Source organism: Quercus suber, unplaced genomic scaffold (assembly GCF_002906115.3).
Source record: "Quercus suber isolate HL8 unplaced genomic scaffold, Cork oak 2.0 scaffold_440, whole genome shotgun sequence".
Taxonomy (NCBI): Eukaryota; Viridiplantae; Streptophyta; class Magnoliopsida; order Fagales; family Fagaceae; genus Quercus; species Quercus suber.
Window position 1 is genome coordinate 134,017 of NW_027069891.1, and position 23,361 is coordinate 157,377.

General features: G+C 34.4%; 2 protein-coding genes and 1 non-coding gene across 4 annotated transcripts; 2 read left to right on the plus strand and 1 right to left on the minus strand.

Moving 5' to 3' along the window:
• Nucleotides 1-1,409: 1,409 nt before the first annotated feature.
• On the plus strand, nt 1,410-7,400 carry LOC111996977 (zinc finger CCCH domain-containing protein 16). Of its 2 annotated transcripts, XM_024029015.2 has the most exons (10): nt 1,412-1,570; nt 2,254-2,437; nt 2,798-2,889; nt 3,058-3,153; nt 3,769-3,862; nt 5,069-5,289; nt 5,462-5,568; nt 5,648-5,870; nt 6,728-6,800; nt 7,140-7,400. In XM_024029015.2, the coding sequence occupies exons 1-10, from the start codon at nt 1,530-1,532 to the stop codon at nt 7,176-7,178; spliced, it is 1,170 nt and encodes a 389-aa protein (XP_023884783.1). In that variant the 5' UTR covers nt 1,412-1,529; the 3' UTR covers nt 7,179-7,400. The 2 variants fall into 2 exon arrangements, with proteins under 2 accessions (XP_023884784.1, XP_023884783.1); XM_024029016.2 differs by lacking the exon at nt 6,728-6,800 and having other exon boundaries at nt 1,410-1,570.
• LOC111996983 (small nucleolar RNA snoR74) lies at nt 6,567-6,691 on the minus strand. Its single transcript, XR_002881302.1, has one exon. It is a non-coding gene; the product is annotated as a small nucleolar RNA snoR74 (small nucleolar RNA).
• A 5,497-nt stretch (nt 7,401-12,897) lies between the features above and the next one.
• LOC111996972 (leucine-rich repeat extensin-like protein 2) lies at nt 12,898-19,089 on the plus strand. The gene is given in 9 exon segments (XM_024029009.2): nt 12,898-13,062; nt 13,258-13,401; nt 13,519-13,838; nt 14,229-14,650; nt 14,738-14,949; nt 16,500-16,839; nt 16,842-16,958; nt 16,961-17,386; nt 17,389-19,089. Coding segments are annotated over 9 exon segments (3,372 nt in total). The 3' UTR covers nt 18,615-19,089.
• The last annotated feature ends 4,272 nt before the right edge of the window (nt 19,090-23,361 follow it).

Here is a 23,361-nt window from a genome sequence, read left to right on the forward strand (position 1 = left end):
TGTGTGTGTTGTTTGGGGTGGAGAAAAGAAAAATTGTAGAGGAATATCTAAAAGAATTATAGAGAAATTGGGAAATTATGGCCATATTGTTTTTTTAATTTTTAATTAAAGTAGTTGAAGGATCCTTAAAAAGAAGTTTACAAACTACTATCTAATTATTAGATAAATCTAGTAATTGATTTTTTCTTTTTTTGTGTGAGGTTTTTATTATTTTTTGAAAAAAGTAATTATTTATTGCATAATATTTCCACCATAAATTATTGAGTGACATAACCAAATGCAGTTTCATTAAACATAATTGCTTTTTTAGTAAAAGTTTTAGAAAAATACTAAACACTATTTCTTATAAGAATATACCTTAGGCGAAATTCAAAGTATATTTACAAAAAATCTTATCTGATGAGCCTTTGAAGGCGGAAGTTTAAATTTAATTTCATAAATTATGAAAACATCCAACGATATATTTGAAATTTTGAATTCCAATAATTTTCAATGATTTAATTTAAAACCAAACAAGGGATTTTGAAATCTATTTAGTTCAAATCAAATTATTTTCAAATCCATTGTCTAGTATTAAAAGTTAAAACCCCAAACTAAGAATATGTTTGATTGAGGCGAAAGGAAAGAATATGAAAAACTTAGGTGAAAAAATGGTAGGATGATTGTTATTTTTCTTTGTTTGGCAAAGAAGATGGAAGTATACTATTTTTACCTCAGACCAATAAAATTTTCTCTCACCAAAATGGAGAAAAAAGTAAAGGAATAAAAATCACCTACGGAAAAAGAAAAGCAAATTTGTGATTTTACCTCCACATCTCTCTATCTGTAGGGTTGTTTGTAAGGTGTGATTTAATCTAGTCCATTTTTTTTTTTTATAAAAAATGGAAAGAGAAAATAAAATTTTCTTTGATAAAAATAGAGAAAATAAAATAAAAAGTTTAAAACGCAAAAATATCTTGAATTTGGGCAAATTGTAAAAATTTCAACTCCTTTTAATAATTTTCTAAGATTTTTATATCCATAAAATAAACCTTTAAAAATAAATTTCATTAGCTGTTATGGAATGAAAAATCACCTAAATCATGTGATCTTAAGTTAGTTTGCTTGTGAGTTTCAGTTATCTCAACTAGTAAAATTTTTATGATTAAATAAGAGATCTTGGGTTCAATTTTCGTTTATATCAAAAATTGATTGGTATCTACTTTCTACCATAGAATGAAACTATCTTAAAAAAAAAAAAAAAAATTCTCCCACTATTTTTTTTTTCAATTCTCTCTACAAACATCTAAAAATTATTTTTCTAATGGGGGCAATAACCCCTAATTTTATATCCAAAAAAAAATCTATAGAATTATTTTGATTAATTACGAATTAGGTGTAATTAGAAATTAGAAACACTGCGTACATATAACGAATCCAAATTCCCTCTAAATTAATTATTACCCTCACTCACTCCCACTTTCAACTCTCTCTCTCTTTCTCTCTGTATTGTGTTAGTCTCTCCACAACAATTCATAGAAGAAGAGAAGATGTATAAGAAAGAACTCTGCAGAAACTTTCAGCGTGGCAAGTAAGTCTTCTTCTTCTTTGGGTTTTCTTTACTTCACTTTAACAATCGTATATTCAATTTCATACTTACTTTTACTGCTTGCTTTCTATATTATAATTTGAATCTCTTTCTTTCACATCAATCAAGGAATTTTCCTCTTTCTTTTTTCTTTACAGTCATGTGGGTTTCTTCAGATTTTCTTGACTTGTTTCTTTCTTTCACCAATATTAACATCACAACAATTTCCCTGTCCTTTTAGTTCTTGTTACACTTAAAATTTGTATCACTAGTTATCACAATTATTAATCTTAATTGGAATTAGAATGCGGGGTTTGGAAGAGGTCAAGGTAGGCAGCCTTACCCACAATTTGTTTTTGCAGAGTCTAATTCCCAGACTCGAACCCGCGACCTGTTGTGTTTATGGTAGAAGGGCACTTGTTATTAAGAATAATTTGATTATAGAAAAGAAGTATATACAAAATGATGACGACAATATAAACAATACAATACAATGGGTAGTTGTGAAGCCCCAAGCTCGAGATCACTTTGTGCCTGTAAAAGGGGGGGGGGGGGGGGGAGTTTATTTTATTATGCTATTAGTTTTGCATTTTTCTATTACATGGCATCAATTCTCCACTTGCTGTGTAGAGATTTTGCTTCTTGTGTTACTTGCCTCATTTGATTTTTCAAAAATTCTATTTCAGCTGTCGGTATGGCGAGTCTTGTAGATATCTTCATGGGAATCAACAACAACATCAACAACAACCAAAATCTGTTGTCTTTGGCTCAAATCAACAACAAAACTCGAACCCTTTTGGTTTTGGTGTCCAGAACACTTCTCAGTCAAGAGGGGGCGCAGATTTTGCATCCAAACAGAACCAACCCAAGGTTCTTTCTCTTCTTATATCTCAAACTATTCATTAAAAAAAAAAAAAGAAAAAAAAAAAAGAAGAAAGTTCTTCAATGTTGTTACTTGGGCATCTAAGTTTTTAAGAATTTTACTTATTGTAGGATTGACATTATTTTCTTATCAAATTTATTGACTTAGTGCCCGTTTGGTATGGTATAGCATACTTTTCAGCTTTTTGAAAACAGAGTTGATTGAAAAAGATGGTACCTAGGAAAAAGTGGAGTTTAAAAAAAGTGCGGTTTAAAATGGCATTATGGTTCTAGTTTATCTTTTGTTATTGATAAAATTTTTTTTTTGGTCATTTTATTCTTGTTGATAAAATTTTACTTGTGTATCAGCCATTTCAAAACACATGGACTCGTTCCACCTCCACGACACCCGGTGGTGCATTGCGGCAATCTGATAATTCAGCTCAATCTGCAAATCATAAGTAAGTCTTGTCTATGAGTTATGCTTCTCTCTGTTTGCAGTTTATAGCTTTGCAGTATACTTTTTTTTTTTTTTTTATAAGTTGGTTCTGCTTCCAGGATATGTTTGCAGTGTACTCTTCTTCATGACTTAAACATTACTTGACCTTATTTGAATTGTGCGCTTGTAGGTGCACAGACCCTGAGACTTGCAAGCGCCAAATTGCTGAAGATTTAAATAACGAAAGACCACTTTGGAAGCTCACATGCTATGGTCATTCCAGAAAGTATGTCTCCCAACCATTGCTGCCATCAATTATTTGTTATTTGAATTTAATACGGAACCATTGTTAATGAGTTTCTGAAAGAGAAAGTCCTATATGAATTTATATGTGGATATTCTCAGGAATTTTGAAGAACTACTATCAGTTTCTTAATAGTTTTGGGTTATGGGAACTGGGAACTAACCAGAGTGCTGAACTGCAACATTTCTTTAATGGCTTTCACACTTTGCACTCACAATAAAATTTTTTAAGAAATGAAATGTTGTAAAAGAGTTGGCGGATGTGATTTGTGGTAAAACCAGTAACCCTTGGTGGAAGTATTTGTTGTCATCATGGTTCATCTAAAATGGTTTGGTGGTGGTATAGATGATTCCAGATTTTCTCACTATTTAAATTTTTTGTACTATATACATTATCTCAAGGAAAAATAAAAATAAAAATATTGGTCATAAATTTCTCATAGAATGACTTATTTATATATATAAAAAAATGATTTTTTTTTTTTTTTCAGTCTTTTTTTTTAATGTATAAACATTGAACTTCTAACAACTCCAGTATCCTTTCTTGATGAGGATGAAAATTGAACTGTGGCCTGATTTTGAATTCTTCTGTTTGCAGTTTGCCTAGTGAAATTGTTGGGGATATTAGTTATGAAGAGTTGCGGGCAGCAGCATATGATGATAATAGGCGTGGAGTGAGCTTGCAGTCAATAGTGAGAAACCTGGCATACCATATTTGACTCTTCTGCAATTGCATGCTTATAAACATTCTCAGAATGACCTATCAAAAAAAAAAAAAACATTCTCAGAATGCTAACTTTTATGTTTGTTGAATCAATGAAAATTCGCCGTGTGTATGCTTCTTTCAATTGCTTAATATTAAGTGATGGGGATATGCTAAGTTTGTTAAGTTACTGAAACCTGGGAAGTTGGGAATATATTAGTTCAGCTTTTCCTTTTTTATTATACCGTCAAGTTTACTAAGATATCCTTAATCTTTTGTTTTTGTAAAGTTTAAAAAATGAAGGACATTGCCTTGTTTTTTCTTTGTTAACATCTTATAGAGATGCAAATTTAAGCCTTATAAATCTTTGACTAGTGTAGTGACTAACTGTCTTAGACTGAATAGTTTGAGGGCAAATACGTAAGAACTGATATTTTACTCCCATTGAGGTTAGTTGTAGTTCTATAGAGATTTGCACTATCATATTTGATGTTAACACAAACAAAAACTTTAAAATGTCTACAGTTAGACTCAGCAAATTACTTGAGAATATCTCAACTGTACCTCTTATTGATGGGTTGTCCTAAATCAAGGGTCTCCCCTTTGTCAATTTTGATCCCAAAACTATAGTTCTTGATTTGAGAGTATGCAAATTAAGGATAGGAAATTTTATGCACTCACAAGTCCCCCCTCTCCCCTCTCCCCTCTCCCTCCGACCTGGTTTTTCCTATTCAGAGGAAAATCAATTGGTAGTGAAATTAAAGTAAAAGTTCAAACATGTTCTACTTTCCTAAATATTCTCATTTTGAACTTTGTACCATTTAAGAAAAGCGCAAAACACTAAATGTACAAGTGCAATTCTGGGAGAGCATACAAGCATTCTGAGGCAAATAATTCTCCTCCTGGAAATGTTTTTTTCTCCCCAAATGTATAGGAGGGAGTTTATTTACATGGTGCAATTTTGCAAAAGAAGATTGTTTTTGTAATGAGTACTGTGGTTGTGCTCCATGTGAAAATTCCTTGCTTTCATATGTTTGTTAAATTCTCTCTTTTTAAAAATAATAATAATAATAATATATATATATATATATATTTTGGAAAGTTTGAAAGTTTCATGTTGTAGTACATATTGATAAATTAACAACTGGAAGCATTGGTATCTTTGCTGAACAAATGATTAAACACTTCTCTACAGGTTGAGAGAGAGAGGAATTTAGTCAATTCCAAGTTAGTTGAATTTGATAATTTCCTTCGAAAGCCAAATGCAGTTCCACCAAACTCTACTCTTGCCAGCCAAAGCCCATTTTCTGGGGCCAGACCAAATGCATTCCCAGGAACTGCTCAAAATAGTGCCCCTCCTTTGGTCACAAGTTTTAGTCAACTAGGTGCATCACAAATTGGGGGTCTCGGAATAATGTAAGAATCACTCATCAAAATCTTTACTTAGTTGCCTCAAATATCAATAGTTTTTGTTGATTATAAAACAACTTCTATTACTAATATTACTGAAGGGCACACAGATTTCGGGATATACTGTTTCTTTCATTGTTGTTGGGCTCTTAAAAATATCTTAAGCACATTTTCTCAGGCCCTCTACACCATCTAACAATGCTTTTGCACAACCAAATGCCTTCCCAAATTCCAGTCCGATGTCAAGTGCATTTGGGACAAACAATTTTCCATATAAAAGTGAAGGTACAATTATTGAAGGTTTTCTTTCCTCCATTTCTCGCTTAGTTGTTTTTGTGTTGTTTCTTATGATGTCGTTTGGTAGGTGCATTTAGCTTCCAAAATCCTACCCAGACACCTGGAAGTTCCATTACATCCAACACAGCAGGCTTCAGCAATGGTGGTAACATAATTGGTGGAAGTAACTCATTTTTTCCTCCAGTGGCACCTGCACAAATATCCATTTCAACTAGTAACAATTCACCCATCTTTCCAAATGGGCCCAACTTTAATACAGGTGGACCAGCAATCACAAATGTTCAATTGGGGTAAGTTTGTGGAAAAACTTCTTATATTTGTTATTACTTACCCAAAACAAAACTACTTATATATTGTAAGCCAATTGAAAGAAGTCTAATTAAATAAAAATTTCTGAGTTCCATTCCAATTATCAAATTTCACTTATTTGTGTTAAGTAACTAGGATTGGTCAGACATTTTTTGTTTCTTTCTTTCTGAATTATTTCTGTTAGATTAGCTGAGTGATTTGAAAATATCAAATTTTACTTCTTTGCCTCTTTTTTTATTATGATTTTAGTCATCATGGGCTTGAGTCCAAACAACATACCTGGACCGGCTTCAAACTGTTTTTGACTGTTGCTTCATGTAAGGCCATTTTTGCCATCAAAATTACCTTATCAAGAAAGGAAAAAATTTGGCTCCAAACATGTTTGGAGCTATCTTGCTCCATGTGTAGTTTTTAGTCACAAGATTTTTTTAATGAGTCATGTGACTTATTTAAATAATACACATGAATAGTTTTATAAATCATTACGTATTAGGTTGGAAATGATAGCTTCAAATAGGTTTGGAGCCAACTTTTGCTGTGGGAGGGGTGGGGAATCAAAGTTTTGTAACATTTATCATCGTCTTTAGGCATCTATAACTTAAATAAAATCTGTATAGAATTTGCAGCTGGACTGGAAGTTAATAGTTTTTTTTTTTTATAAGTAAAACCAAATATAATAATGTTTCATCTTTTACTGAACCTTCGGTCACAAACAACAAACAGAGGTTCACCAAAAAACAATGAAACTTGAAAGTTAATAATTTGTCATCTTCAAGTTAAAAAAAATGCCGTTTGCTCTTTTTTTTTTTTTTTTTGGATTCACTTTTGAATTCTGCAGAAATAACTTGCAAATGGAGAATGCTTCTGGGGATTCGAGTATTTGGTTAAAAGAGAAATGGAATCCCGGAGAGGTAAAAAAAGGCTTCAATTTGTGTTGTATACTGTAAGCATGACTTGAAATTACATAATGGTTTTGGAAGTGTTAGGAATTGATGGATGGTCTTATTCTGCATGTGCGGCAATGCATTTGAGAATTTGGTTCTGACAATTATAACGATAAACAACAATCCTTCACACAATATATATATCGTAATAGCTAAGAATTCAATATGCAAAGTAATTACAAAAACTGTTTTTGCTACCTGTAAAGGTAATGTTGAATTGATAGTTTTGCAGTTCAAAGCATTGATTTGAAGACTTTTTGGTAGGTTAATAGACTACTGATTTTGTTTGCATATCTTTTCCCCCAGATTCCAGAAGAAGCACCTCCAGATGGATTTGTTTGGTAAGAATGCTTCTGGGATTAGATGTATAAGGTTTGAGTTGTTTATTTTATAGAGATGAAGAAGCACAGAAATTATTGACATCAGTTGCAAGATGAATAGGCATCTTTAGCAATAATGGATTAGCAAAATGACTGGATCTGGTCTGTCTCCTGGCTTGCCCAAGAAGAGTTATACATTTGTATCAAAGTAGCAAATTATTGATACCGGGGATCATTTTTTGTTTGAGATTTTCAGTTTGTGTTTCCATTTACATGATTTCATTCAGTTTTACTTAGCTATTATAGAAAAATCCTTTACAAATCCAGAATTTAGCACCATTCATTGTAATTGTCAAACACTTAAAAAGTTGAAGAACTTTTTTAGTCAATATTGCAAAAGCTCTATAATCAAAGTTCTACCTTTGAAGTTTACTTTAAACAATGTCAAACAGGTATATAACTTTTTATGTAAATGAACAAAGACTCTCTCTCTTTTTTTAAGTTTAAAACCCATCGATTCCCAGTAGCATGTTTTGTATGTTATCGCCCCTTAATACGAGGGAATGAATAAGCCTCAAGAAAAATATATTTCATCAGCACAGTAGGTCCCCTAATATCTTATATTCTACTTATCTGTTATACTTAATATTTCTGTCATAGTTAGTTTATAAATTTTTGAGAGATTTTTATCGTATGAATAATGAGAATGTTGCTAAAATCTGTAAATCATAACCTTCTTAAAAATAAATAAATAAATAAATAAATCTGTAAATCATAAATAAACAAATAAATTATTGTTGGTGGCTATTTTTTTTTTTCCAAAGTTTAACTATAAAATTGATTGTAACCTAAGGTTATAATCTTGTGCAATAAAATAAACATTACTACATATTTGAAAATCTAATTGTTGAGTTACATATTCTTTACGCTCTTAATACACATGTCAAATTTTGTATCAATCAAATATTTTTTATTATATGATCTATAATAATATATTTTATAGATAATTTTAAACTATAAAAACTTGTAATTTAAACAATTTATTGATTACATAGCTATTTATCTTTAATTTTCTAGAATTTTTGCAATCATAGAGGATATAAGAAGAAGATGTAATACAATGGTAGGTTTGTCAAAATTCACCTCTAATAAAAATATATTGAGTAAGATTGTAGTTTTAGGTTACAATCAATTTTGTAGCTAAACTTTGTCTTTTTTTATTATTTAAAAAAAAAAAAAAAATCCCACAAGCTCAATGCAAGCAAAGTCCGGCTCTCTTTGGGTCTATATCAAATATTGGGTGACTTTTTTATTCTTCCATGCATAGTTGAAGCCCACGCAATTTAAATGAAAATTTAGGAGAGTGATTTGGAGGGTAAGATTGTCCCTATCTTGGATTTTTAATAGACCTAAAGCATAATTTTTGCCAAGTGAGTTGGAGTCATTAGCAAAACCTGAGGACCCATAAGAGAAATCATTTGTTGGCCATTGTCACGCAAATATCAATAATTGTATGCATTTCTCAATGTCACATTTAGCAAAATTCCCAAAGTGTTGACTTAGCTTAGAGAGCTCAGTTAATTAGGTTTAATCAACGAATTTCCTTAATGGCGACTGAACCAGCCCACCTCATTGCCCAATCAAAAATAGATCCAATGCTTACCTCTTGTTTAGCAACACATCAATTCGATCCATAAGTAAAATTGGATCTTAGGGATGTTTGCAAAACCCCACCATTTAAGTGTTGCATTAACAACAACATTTATTCCTATCTCAACCACCGTACTTCTTTCATTCAAAATTTCATAGCTCTCTCTCTCTCTTAAATTATCCATTCTACCACTTTTGTCAAAAAAAATAAAGGCTAAAGGCATTATTCATAGTTTTCTTTATTTTTGTTGGTTAGCATCTTTGGACTTTTTTTTCTTTTCTTGTGACACACCTCTAACCTTTACTCAACATGTATCGTTAATTTTGAGCTAAACCCTCATTTCTTCTCCATATTTATTAAACACGCGGTGTTTTTGTCAATTCTTATTTTGATTAACCTCACAAATCAACTTGACAATTATAAATAAATAAATAACTGAAAGTATAAAAAAGAAAGAACAGAGTTTAAAAAGAAAAAAGAAGAAGAAGAAGAAGAAGAAGAAGAGGAGGTCATGTTAACAGATGCCCTCAAAATAATTGTTAATAAATTATAATAGGAAAGTTTTAACATCACTTTTATAAAAAATATAAAAAATTACCAACAACATTTATTATTTCATTATTTTTTTCAATAAAATATTTTTAAAAATAGCTCATAAATCAATGCCCTTAAGTTATTGATTAACATTTTCCAAAAAATAAAAAATGCTAAAACTATAAGCAGCCTGCATTGAAAGAGAAGGGAGTTGAAGATGACTTTTGGTGTTTTGGAGTTTAAGTAAGCTCTTTAAATCTATAGAGAAATAATATTGCTCCTCTGGCTTCACTTTCATCAATAATCAAACAAAGAATAGGGGACTGTTCATCAAAAAACAAAAGAATGGCGACTCTTGTCTCCCTCATCCAACTATGATTGTTAATAGTAACAGGTAGGACGATAAATAATTATTATTATGGAGTACTTGATTATTTATTTAGCATAATTATATTCGTACCACTCCGCGTTTCGGGTTGGAATTTTTTTTTTCCTTTTTTCCAATTTGTAAAAAAAGATTCTTATTTTGAAAGGGTCTTTGGCCTCTTGGGAGATCGTGCTGACAGAGTATAAGTGGGACCCATGTCTTTCTGGCAACATTGGAGCAATAAAATATTAATAAAAAAATAAAAATAAAAAAACACTTTCTTTCTCTATTTGTACAAGTTTTAAAATTTTAATTGCATGGGATGAGAAATTTACTACATGTTAAAACTTAAGAAAGGTCAAATGTATCAGATCTCAGGCCCACAGTCCTATCCAAATGTTATAATATATATATTTCTTACCTATTCTTCACCGACTGTACCTTCTTCTTAATTATTAACTTCTTTCTTTTGAACCCACGATTAACTTCTAAATTCTACCTATGATGTATATCTTCTTTTTGCTAACAATTCTATGTTTATTATGATGTTGAAAATATACAACTTGTGTGGCTGATTTCTTTCTTAAATCTTAATCCTATTAGCAATGTGATTGTGACACTCCTTGGGTTCCACTTTATTTGTCTATCACATCATTTTATTTTGTTGTTTATCAAATAAAAAAGGTAGAAATTTTCAGAGATTTAAAAATTGTCGGTTGTATATCCAAAGTTTCTAATTAAAAAAAAAAAAAAAAAGATATTAAAATTGTGGACATTGATTTAAGAAGTACATTGTTGAACTTTGTTTTTGCTTGTAATGGTGTCTATGGAGCATGAGTAATAAACTTTCTTTGGTAAAGTTATAATCAACTAGCTACATGGTTTGATGTAAAAGGACATTTTGCATAAGGAAACCTATTACTTCCATTCAAAAAATTTTCCCCCTTTGCAATTTAGACTAAACTATAAATTGCATCCTCTAAATTTATCATATTCATTTTCTTTTTTGTTGTTTCAATTTTTTTTTTAATTAAGTTCTTCGAGTTTCATCATTTTTTAATAGACACACACAACTTCATATGGTATAACCTGCCTTACCAGTGTGATGCTAGTGATATAGAATCACCAACACCATCACGTAACAAGTTGTGTCATATCTCAAATTTATAGTATATTGGATCAAAGTTGTTTTAACCAATAAGGTTGACTTTGAAGTGGATGTGGAGGAGAACAACATGGGAGGATGACTATCCATATGTTAAGTTACACGTGTGAGTGAAGTTCCACATTGAATAAAGATGAGAAGTATAAGTGGTTAATATAACATAGTTGAGCACATACCCATTGGGTTTAGGCCTTTTGGGTTAAAGTGTGTCTCTATATGTTATATTCATTACTCAAGGAATCTTCCCAAGGTATTTATCCCCCCAACAACTGGTATTAGAGCCTAGGGTTAGGTTTGAGTGGGAGTAATGACAGAGAAAGTAGGAAAGACGTCTGGAATAGAAAAGTTTGATGGCACAGACTTTGCGTATTGGAGGATGCAAATTGAAGATTATCTCTATGGGAGGAAATTGCACCTGCCTCTTTTGGGGACAAAACCTGAGGCGATGAAAGCTGATGAATGGGCTCTTCTTGACAGACAGGTACTGGGAGTTAACTCTGTCTATGTCTGTTGCACACAATGTTGTAAAGGAGAAGACCACAGCGGATTTGATGAAGGCTTTGTCTGGTATGTATGAAAAGGCGTTAGCAAACAACAAGGTGCATCTGATGAAGAAACTGTTCAATTTGAAGATGGCAGAGAATGCATCAGTAGCACAACATCTAAATGAATTTAACGCTATCACAAATCAATTGTCGTCTGTAGAAATTGATTTTGATGATGAGATTCGTGCTCTGATCGTCTTGGCTTATTTGTTAAACAGTTGGGAGGCAATGAGGATGGTAGTAAGTAATTCTACGGGAAAGAAAAAGTTCAAGTATAATGATATTCGAGATTTGATTCTGGCTGAGGAGATTCGTAGAAGAGATGCAGGTGAAACCTCAGGATCTGGTTCTGCCCTAAACCTTGAGACAAGAGGTAGAGGTAATAACAGAAATTCAAATCGGGGCAGATCAAAATCCAGAAATACTAATCAGAACAGAAGTAAATCTAGATCAAGCCAACACGTACAATGCTAAAATTGTGGGAAAATAGGTCACTTTAGGAACCAATGTAAAAGTCCTAAGAAGAAGAATGAAGATGATTCTGCTAATGCTGTAACAAAAGAGGTACAGGATGCATTACTTCTTGCAGTAGACAGTCCACTTAATGATTGGGTTTTGGACTCAGAAGCTTCGTTTTATACCACACCACACCGAGAAATCATACAAAATTATGTTGCTGGTGATTTTGGTAAGGTGTATTTGGCTGATGGTTCAGCCTTGGATGTTGTGGGTATGGGAGATGTCCAGATATTGTTGTCCAATGGGTCTGTTTCGTTACTGGAGAAGGTTCGACATATTCCTGACCTAAGGAGGAACCTGATTTCTATTGGACAACTTGATGATGAAGGGTATGCAATACTATTTGTTGGTGGTACTTGGAAGGTTACAAAGGGAGGTAAAGTATTGGCTCATGGAAAGAAGATTGGTACTCTATATATGACCTCAAGTCCAAGAGACACAATTGCAGTTGTTGATGCAAGTACTGATACAAGCCTATGGCACCGCAGACTTGGTCACATGAGTAAGAAAGGGATGAAGGTGCTGCTGTTAAAAGGAAAACTACCAGAATTAAAGTCCATTGATTTTGACATGTATGAAAGCTGCATCTTAGGAAAGCAGAAAAATGTGAGCTTCTTGAAAACTGGCAAGACACCGAAGGCTGAAAAATTGGAGTTAGTACACATTGATTTGCGGGGGCCTTCTCCGGTTGCATCCCTTGGAGGCTCAAGGTACTACATCACTTTCATTGATGACTCAAGCAGAAAGGTATGAGTTTATTTTCTGAAAAATAAATTTGATGTATTTGAAAAGAAGTGGAAGGCCATGGTTGAGACAGAAACATGTTTAAAACTAAAATGTTTGAGCTCTGATAATGGAGGAGAGTACATAGATGGAGGGTTCAGTGAGTATTGTGCTGCACAGGGAATTAGGATGGAAAAGACCATTCCTGGGACATCACAGCAGAATGGTGTGGTTGAGCGCATGAACAGAACTCTCAATGAGCGTGCTAGGAGTATGAGGTTGCATGCTGGACTACCAAAAACTTTCTGGGCTGATGTTGTTAGCACTGCAGCTTACCTAATAAACCGAGGGCCATCAGCTCCCATGGAGTTCAGACTTCCTGAGGAGGTTTGGAGCGGTAAAGAGGTAAAGTTTTCACATTTAAAAGTTTTTGGTTATGTTTCTTATATTCATATTGATTCTGATGCTCGTAGTAAACTTGATGCAAAACCTAAAATATTTTTTTTCATTGGCTATGGTGATGAAAAATTTGGCTATAGGTTTTGGGATGAATAAAATAGGAAAATCATCAGAAGTAGAAATGTGATATTTAATGAATAGGTTATCTATAAGGACAGGTCAACTGTAGTGTCAGGTGTTACAGAGATAGATCAAAAGAAATCTAAGTTTGTCAACTTAGATGAATTGACTGAAAGTACTGTTTATAAAAGGGGTGAAGATGATAAGGAGAATGTAGATTCACAAGTAGATTAGAGTACACCTGTAGCTGAAGTTCGCAGATCTTCTAGGAACATTAGACCTCCACAGCGTTATTCACCCGTTTTAAATTATCTCCTATTGACTAATGGTGGTGAGCCAGAGTGTTATAAAGAAGCCTTGCAAGATGAGAATTCAAGCAAATGGGAGTTAGCCATGAAAGATGAGATGGATTCCTTGTTGGAGAATCAGACATGGGAACTGACTAAATTGTCAGTAGGAAAGAAGGCTTTGCACAACAAGTGGGTTTACAGAATAAAGAATGAGCATGATGGTAGCAAACGTTACAAGACTAGATTAGTTGTTAAAGGGTTCCAACAGAAGGAGGGCATTGACTACATAGAGATATTCTCTCAAGTTGTGAAGATGTCAACAATTAGATTGGTGCTGGGAATGGTGGCTGCAAAAAATTTACATCTTGAGCAGTTAGATGTGAAGACGGCATTTCTTCATGGTGACTTGGAAGAAGACCTTTACATGATTCAACTAGAAGGGTTCATTGTTCAGGGACAAGAGAATCTAGTCTGCAAACTGAGAAAGAGCTTGTATGGCCTAAAACAAGCTCCAAGACAATAGTATAAGAAATTTGACAGTTTTATGCATAGAATTGGGTTTAAGAGATATGAAGCTGATCATTGTTGCTATGTCAAATTCTTTGACAATTCTTATATCATTTTATTGTTGTATGTGGATGATATGCTCATTGTAGGGTCTAGCATTGAGGAGATTAATAATTTGAAGAAGCAATTGTCAAAACAGTTTGCAACAAAGGATTTGGGAGCTGCAAAACAAATCCTTGGTATGAGAATCACTAGAGACAAGGCTAATGGCACATTGAAGCTTTCACAGTCAGAGTATGTGAAGAAAGTTCTTAGCATGTTCAACATGAACGAAACTAAATCAGTGAGCACACCCTTGGGTAGTCATTTCAAATTAAGTAAAGAACAGTCACCGAAAACAAAAGAAGAAATAGACCATATAAGCAAGGTGCCCTATGTCTCAGCTATTGGCAGCTTGATGTATACTATGGTGTGTACAAGGCCAGACATTACACATGCAATGGGAGTTGTGAGCAAATTCATGAGTAGGCCTGGAAAGCAGCATTGGGAGGCAGTCAAGTGGATTTTGAGATATCTAAAGGGTTCATCAGATACATGTCTTTGCTTCACAAGTGCAAGTTTGAAACTGCAGGGTTATGTAGATGCTGATTTTGCTGGCGATATTGATAATAGAAAGAGTACTACTGGGTTTGTATTTACTCTGGGTGGTGCAGCTATATCATGAGCTTCAAATCTACAAAAGATTGTTACTTTGTCTACTATAGAAGCTGAGTATGCTGCAGCAACTGAAGCTGGAAAGGAGATGATTTGGCTACATGGTTTCTTAGATGAATTGGGTAAGAAGCAGGAGATTGACATTCTACACAGTAACAGTCAGAGTGCAATCTTTCTTGCCAAAAATTCGGCTTTTCATTCAAAGTCGAAGCATATACAAACAAAATGCCACTTTATCTGTTACCTTGTTGAAGATAAATTGGTAATCCTTGAGAAGATTTGTAGATCTAAGAACCCGGCAGACATTTTGACTAAGGGAGTCACTATTGAGAAGTTGAAGCTGTGTGCAGCTTCAATTGGTCTTCTAGCTTGAGGACAGGAGGATGAGTTGCAGGGATGAGGGATTGTTTCTTGAAGGATAGCAGTTTGATGTTGGTGATTGAACTAGTCTCCAAGTGGAAGAGTTGTTAGGCTTTGTGGAGCCTAGTTTTGTTTGATCCGGTTTGATGACCCAACCCAACCCAAATAATGTTGCGTGGTTTTTAATGGGAGATTTACTGAGGCTTAGTCCATGGAGCGGAGGCTTGGGCCGATAGGCCCAAGCCAAAGGGGCAATACCCCCAGGAAATTTTTTTTGGCCCGTTTAGCCCATTGTGGAGCCGCCTTTTTTAATTAGGGTTTTTTAGTGTGGTGTTGTTGCCGTTTAGCCCATGGTGGTCGAGGTTGACACAAATGCCAAACAAATTCACTGATGACTAGTGGATTCAGGGGTTTATAGCTTATTGAAGGATTGTACTGGCAAAGATGGGGGGTTTTCTGATTGGACTCTGTAGGCATCGATTAGATGAGCTTGATTGATTGGGGTTCATATCCATAGCTATGGTGGGCTTTGTGGTGGTTCTCAAATTTTGGTTGCTTGATCGGTTCTTGATGGGTTTCATTTTTGCTATATATATATATATTTTTTTTTTTTTTTCTAAAATAACTTATATATATATATATGAAGCCAGTTGAACTTTTGCTGTCCGAGTTGAACGCTGCCTGGCAGCGTGCAGTATATACAGGACCATAATATTTTGTGAAAAATGTCATGCAACTTTTATTTGTCACATGATAAGTTGTGAATAATGAAAATAAAATAATAGATTAATATGGGTTTATAGGCTGCGTTGGTAAAATTTTTGAATTATTTTGTGGTTCTAATATTACTTATAGTCTATCATAATAGAGATGCAGTAAAAATTGTAACACAAAAATTGTGTCGAGAAGTAGTCTGCAGTGTGATAAAGACACGTACCCAAGAGTCAAAAGACAAGTCCATTCATCTACAATATGCCTATGCCTTCACTTTTTCACTTTGGTATTGAATTGTCCAAGTCTCCCACCTAATTTTTTCTGTTTCAAAAATCTCTAAGACGTGCCAGCATGTCATGATTCATTTTTTAATGCATCCACGACAGGGATCAATTGTTTTGCCTCCTAAATCTTATCCTATTCACATTACATTTCCTTTATTTTTTTATTTTATTTTATTTGTGTTTATAAGATTCACATTTCATATTGCAAAGACCAGCAAACAACTGTAATATACACCAAGGTGAAGTTAAGAACTATACACTAGTAAAGGAAAAAAAAGGCAATAGAAAAAAGGCCTATTGAGCTTTTTATATAAAGAAAAGCTTGGGAAGGTGGGGAGGGCAGGGCACACTGTCCAAACAAACTCTCTCAGCATATCTCTCATGACACAAAGGCATTTCTCCATGTGATTTTCTGCCATTGTGCCACACCACCAACACCAATGTCTCATCCTAGCTCCTTGAGCTCCTTCTTGCTTCTTTCCTACTTGCTTCAACCTTTCTTTGCCAGATCTGTTCAGCTACAGATGAAGATGATGAACAAGGCTTGGCTGTGGCTGTAGATCCAAACCTAAGGTTTGAGAACCCAAGTCTCCGTCAAGCCTACATTGCTCTCCAAGCTTGGAAATCAGCCATCTATTCAGACCCATTAAACTTCACAGCCAACTGGGTAGGCTCAAAAGTTTGTTCCTACAAAGGTGTGTATTGTGCTCAATCTCCCACCAATGATTCACACAGAGTTGTAGCTGGCATTGACCTCAACCATGCTGACATTGCTGGCTATCTACCTCCTGAGCTTGCCTCCTCACAGATCTAGCTTTCTTCCACCTCAACTCAAATCGTTTTTGTGGGGTTGTACCCAAGACTTTCAACCGCTTGAAACTCCTTTATGAGCTTGACATCAGTAACAATCGCTTTGTGGAAAGTTTCCAAATGTTGTCTTGTCTTTGCCGACACTCAAATACCTGGACCTTCGTTTCAATGAGTTTGAAGGCTCTGTCCCTTCCCAACTCTTTGACAAAGATCTTGATGCTATCTTTCTCAATGACAACAGGTTCAGATTTGGCATCCCAGAAAATCTTGGTAACTCACCAGTTTCAGTGTTGGTCTTTGCCAACAACAACCTTGGTGGGTGTATACCAGGCAGTATTGGAAAGATGGGAAAAACACTCAATGAGATTATTCTCTTGAATGACAATCTCACTGGGTGTTTGCCTCCAGAGATTGGGCTTCTTAGGAAGCTTACTGTGTTTGATGTGAGCTTCAATCATTTACAAGGCTCATTGCCTTCAAGTATTGGAAACATGAAGAGCTTGGAGCAACTTGATGTAGCTCACAACAGCTTCACGGTGTTATACCAAAGAGCGTGTGCGAGTTGCCTAAGTTGCAAAACTTCACCTATTCTTTCAATTATTTCACTGGAGAAGCTCCAGCTTGTGCTGCTATATCAGGAAGAGGTATAGCCAATGGTAAAAAGAATTGCATTCCTGGCAAGATTGATCAACGTTCTTCACGAGAATGTTCTTCAGAAGCTGCTCGCCCTGTTGATTGTAGAAAGCTCAAATGCGGCGGCGGCGGTGGAGGCCATTCACCAAGGCCAGGTGTTAGTCCTAGTCATACACCTCCACCACCAACATCAGAGTCTTCACCTACATATAGATCACACCCTCCACCTCCACCATCACACATTTCACCCACACCATCTCCTCCCAAAAAGTCATACCACTCACCACCACCTCCTACTCATAGGGAATCACCAAGGACATACCTCCCACCACCACCACCACATTCATCAAATGTACCATCACACCCACCAACTGTTCCTGTCTTACCTCCAACCTATCCACCTTTGACACCACCATCACCTCCATCAACTGTGCCTGCACAACCACCAGCTATTGGTGTCAAACCACCTACCTATCAACCTGTCTCACCACCACCACCACCAGTTGCATATGGGCCTAAACATTCACCTCCACCTCCTCAGCATTCAGCTGAAGCCCCATCACCAAGTCATCATTATGGTCACACTTCACCACCACCACCACCACCACCAAGTCATGACTACGGTCACACTTCACCTCCACCACCACCACCACCACCAAGCCATAGCTACGGTCTAACTCCACCACCACCACCACCACCAAGCCATGGCTACGGTCAAACTCCACCACCACCGCCACCATCACCAAGTCATCACTACCATTACACATCACCGCCACCACCACCACCACCACAAGCTGAAGTCCCAGCACCAAGTCATAAACCTTACACCCCACCATCACCATCACCACCACCACCATTGCATCAATATGGAACCCCTCCACCTCCACCAAATGAGCCAATATGGCATAATCCCCCACCACCTCCAACCGGCGGTTGTCCCACTCCAGTGTCAGCACCACCACCACCGCCACCACCAACCCATTCAGTGCCAAGTCCTCACCCTTCAAAACCACACCCACCTCCTCACCTAACACCTCCATCACCTCCACCAGATAACACGCCACTTCCACCAATTAGAGGAGTATCATATGCATCACCTCCTCCCCCTGTAATTCCTTATTATTAAAATCTTCAATCCAACTATCGCTTTCTATTTTTAATTTCTTTCATTATCAACCAAGAAGAAAAAAAAAACCAATAGTATTTATTCTTTTTGCTGCAAGCCCAAGAACCCGGATAGCAGACCAAGCACGATTGGTTCTATTGTATTGTGTGCACTTTTTTTTTTTTTTACTCTCTCGAAGCAGTGTAATTTTCTATTAGAGGTTGCTTCCATAGCAATAGTAGTTTCTTCATTGCTGTTTAATTATTTATCTTCCATTTTATTCATATAATTCTTTATGTTTTGACATAAAACATATAGAGGAATTGGGACTCGATCCTATGAAATCATTTGTGATGCAAAGTGTTGTTGTGTATAATTTGGATTAGGTCAGAACCCAGAGACACAATACTTTTATTGTTCTCTTCATTTTCTTGAAGTTGTATTTTAATTTGTAAAACATTTTGTAAGATTATTCATGTTCTCTCTTTTAAACTAATGGTATATACTCCTGTCTCCTATCACCCGTCAGTATTGTGAAATTCTTGGCTTACAAATACTTAGGGTAATTAAATTATAGGTTTACGTTGTAAAATATACGTATATAGTATACTCTTTTGTAAATATTTATAACATTGTGCATATTTGTTTAGTCTACAATTAATGTAAGATTTACATTGATAAGACAAAAAGTAAGAATTTTCCATACTTTAAATACAAGGATAAGCATGCTGTTTACCGGCATGGCTGTTTGCCTACTACAACTTATTCGACAAGGAGTTTTTAGGTTTTATGTGTAGCTTTTTACGATTAATATCAATATTATTAATATAATCCGAAGCTGTAGCATTGCTGTCTATAATTACCTGTGTGGGAAGGGGAATGACAAATATTCACGATTATGTTTTAACAAAAAAAAAAAAAATCACTAAATAATTAGCCAATGAATTAAGTATTTAATTATATGTTAAATATATATTTATTTAATTCTTGGGTTTGCTTCAAGTAAAGTAATAAAAAAAAATTATTAATTTTATTATGTTATTATAACTTAATATAATATAATTTTAACTCTAATACATAAACTATATTGATACACACTNTTCTAAAATAACTTATATATATATATAGGAATTACTTGAAGTAAATTTCATTTAAAATTGAAAAAAAAAATCAAAACAAACTACATTGCTTTGTAAGATCTAATGGCAGCCCACTTGAGAAGAGTAAATGGAAGGACCAAATTAGAAATAAATTTAAGTTAAAAGGATTGAAATGAAAAAAAAAAAAAAATCGAAACTATATGGACCAAAATAAAAACTTACCGAACTTAAAAAAGATGTAATTTATAATTTGACCAAAATTTTAATGTGATATATATATATATATATTGTGTGTGTGTATATATTCACCCCTATAACAAGTAGATGGGAGGATGTCCTCCCCATGTAGAGAACAGTCACAAATATTCTTGACTACTATTATAAGACATTTGGGCATACTAAGGTTTTAATATTTTATATACCTCGTTAAATTTACTTTGTCGGCATATCTTTTTATTTTTATTATCTATCTCTTATGTACTTAAACTCATGAAAGTATTTGCTCAAAAAAAAAAAAAACTCATGAAAGTATAATTATTAATTATAGCTAAAATATTGAAAATTTTTAAAAAGTATGCATGAAAAATAAATGAGCAAAATAAAATTTTAAAAAAGGAATTAAAAAAAAAAAAAAAAAACACCCGTGACCAATTATGCATGATCTACGCGTTACTTCAAAAAAAATTTGTCTTGGCTTTTTGTGAAGAGAACCTATTAGCTTACCAAAAGTGAAAAGCGATTGTTGTAGATGAAGCCAGTTGAACTTTTGCTGTCCGAGTTGAACGCTGCCTGGCAGCGTGCAGTATATACAGGACCATAATATTTTGTGAAAAATGTCATGCAACTTTTATTTGTCACATGATAAGTTGTGAATAATGAAAATAAAATAATAGATTAATATGGGTTTATAGGCTGCGTTGGTAAAATTTTTGAATTATTTTGTGGTTCTAATATTACTTATAGTCTATCATAATAGAGATGCAGTAAAAATTGTAACACAAAAATTGTGTCGAGAAGTAGTCTGCAGTGTGATAAAGACACGTACCCAAGAGTCAAAAGACAAGTCCATTCATCTACAATATGCCTATGCCTTCACTTTTTCACTTTGGTATTGAATTGTCCAAGTCTCCCACCTAATTTTTTCTGTTTCAAAAATCTCTAAGACGTGCCAGCATGTCATGATTCATTTTTTAATGCATCCACGACAGGGATCAATTGTTTGCCTACACCCCCCCCCCCCCCCCCCCCAACGCACATATGAAATGTGTCAATGTTTGATGTAAATAGTAAAATATTTTTTAAAATGTTGAGTTTGATAAGTTATTAATTATAACAATACAACTTAGCATAATTAACAACTATAATGCTAATAAGAGTACTTGAGTTTGGTCTAATTAACATATTTTGTCGATTGATGGGGTCAATTTGTGGAGAGGGCAGGTCATGGATAAGAAAATTTGTTTATTAAACCTAATTGGCAGCATTTTTTTAGCTAAGTCAACCTGTAGGGAGGTTGCTAAATATGACAAACCTTTGGAAAAAATCAATAAATTTAGATACATGCTTTTCTGGGCTAAAATGGGTTTAGTTGTGACTTATGACTTCAACAATATAGAGTATGATAGACTTAGTTTCATTGTGTGAAAGTAGCTAGCATGTGACTTTTTCATGAATCCTTAGATTTTTCAAGTGACCCTAGCCCACTTAGTACGATTTAAATAAATTAAAATATTTGGTTGATTGTCAAGGTGGATTTGTGGAGAGGGTAAATCATGGCTAAGGAAATTTGTTGACTAAACTTGATTGGCTGCACTTTCTAAGCTAAATCTATCCCTAGGGAGATCACTAAATGTGACAAACCTCATTAAAAATCAATAAATTTAGCTACATGCTTTTGTGGGCTAAAATAGCTTTAGTCGCAACTTCAGCAATATAGAGCAAGATAGACAAGGTTCTATTGTGTGAAAATGGCCCATACGTGACTTTTTTCATGAATCCTTAAATTTTTCAAGTGGCTCTAGCTCACTTAGCAAAACTCATGCTTTAGGTCTATGAAAAAGCCCAAATAAGCTCAATCTTACCCTCCAAACCGTACTCGCTCAAATTTCCATTGAAGTTGCATAAATTTGGGTCATGTATAAAAGAATAAAATATTTATGACTTTGCTTGTAGGATTTTTTTTTCTTCGCGAAAATGGTCATCAACATAAATATAATAAAAAAAACGTTGAATAAGTGTATTTATTGAAAACTATAATTGAAAATATATATGCAATTCTTTTTAATTATGATTAGAAAAAAATATTGTAAATTTTTATAAGATTAATGTTAAGGACATAATTTTTTTTTTTTCACATTTTGATAAGTTGATGAAATGTGATTTGAGTAAGGTTTGGTTTCACATTTGATTGGCCCACTGATAAGCTATATTTATTATACATTAATCACAATAAACGGCGTGTAAGCAATTATAAAAGAATTATGAGAAATGTTGTCTACCTAGATTATAATTTTTTATGACAAATGCTCTTGTCAAGCCCATAACTGTTAGGCATGCGTCCCTTCCAAAAAAGAAAAGAGTTCGGCAGGTGGCTTAATAATGGTTTTGGCCTTTGGGACCTTCAAGTTCATGTTATTATTTGCTGCTGGTCCAAGCAAAAGTGCCATTACTTGCTTTGAATGTCTCTTCTGAAAGACAGCATAGCATTAATGGAGATAGTTGATTCTTTTTCTGTAAAGAGTAAAGATTAACATGTCACGCTGCCTGACATGATAAAAAAGAACAGAGGACAGGAAATACAAATGGCCCATGTGGAGTCAGCTTCATGACATTACTCACAAGGTAGATGCAGGGATCACTAACTCTTGAACCATACCCTTTCTTATACCTGTCCTCACAACTTTCTTATGCGACTGACTGGAAGCGGTAAATAAAAAGTTTTGGATATATGTGAATACCAATTAATTCTTATGTGACTGACTGGAAGGGGTAAATAAAAAGTTTTGGATATATGTGAATACCAATTAATTACAATTTGTCACCTATAATGTAAACACAGACATCAATAATTTTAGGAATTAGAATTACGTACTTTCACACACACCGGTTCACACAACTATTTTCTATAGCTAACTATAAGAGCTTTCACAGCAGTGGAGCTAAAAATTTAGCTATTTAACTCCACCAAAAGTTACTTTATCTATTTTACCTACACACATGCTCAGTAATGGATTTATTTTAGCTTTCATCACAATAAAATAATATAAACATCACAATAAAATAATATATCTACTACAATAAAATAATATATTAACTACACCCATACATCACAGCCACACACAACCACAACCAGCACCGCCACTGCCACCACCACCACCACAGCCCACAACAAAAGAAAAAAAAAATCAACCAAGTCCACACATTCCAGCTGCACACACAACCACAACTACAACCACCACCATCACCACCACACCCACAACCACAACCACCACCACACCACAGCCCACAGCAGGAAAAAAAATAAAAAAAACAAAACAAAAAAGTGCTGATTGGCGCCCACAACCCAACCATGCACCGATGAACCCAACCACCTATTGACGCCGATCTACCCACACAACTGCCATCACGAAACCCAGAGATGGGACAGCGATGAAGGATCGGCGATGAAG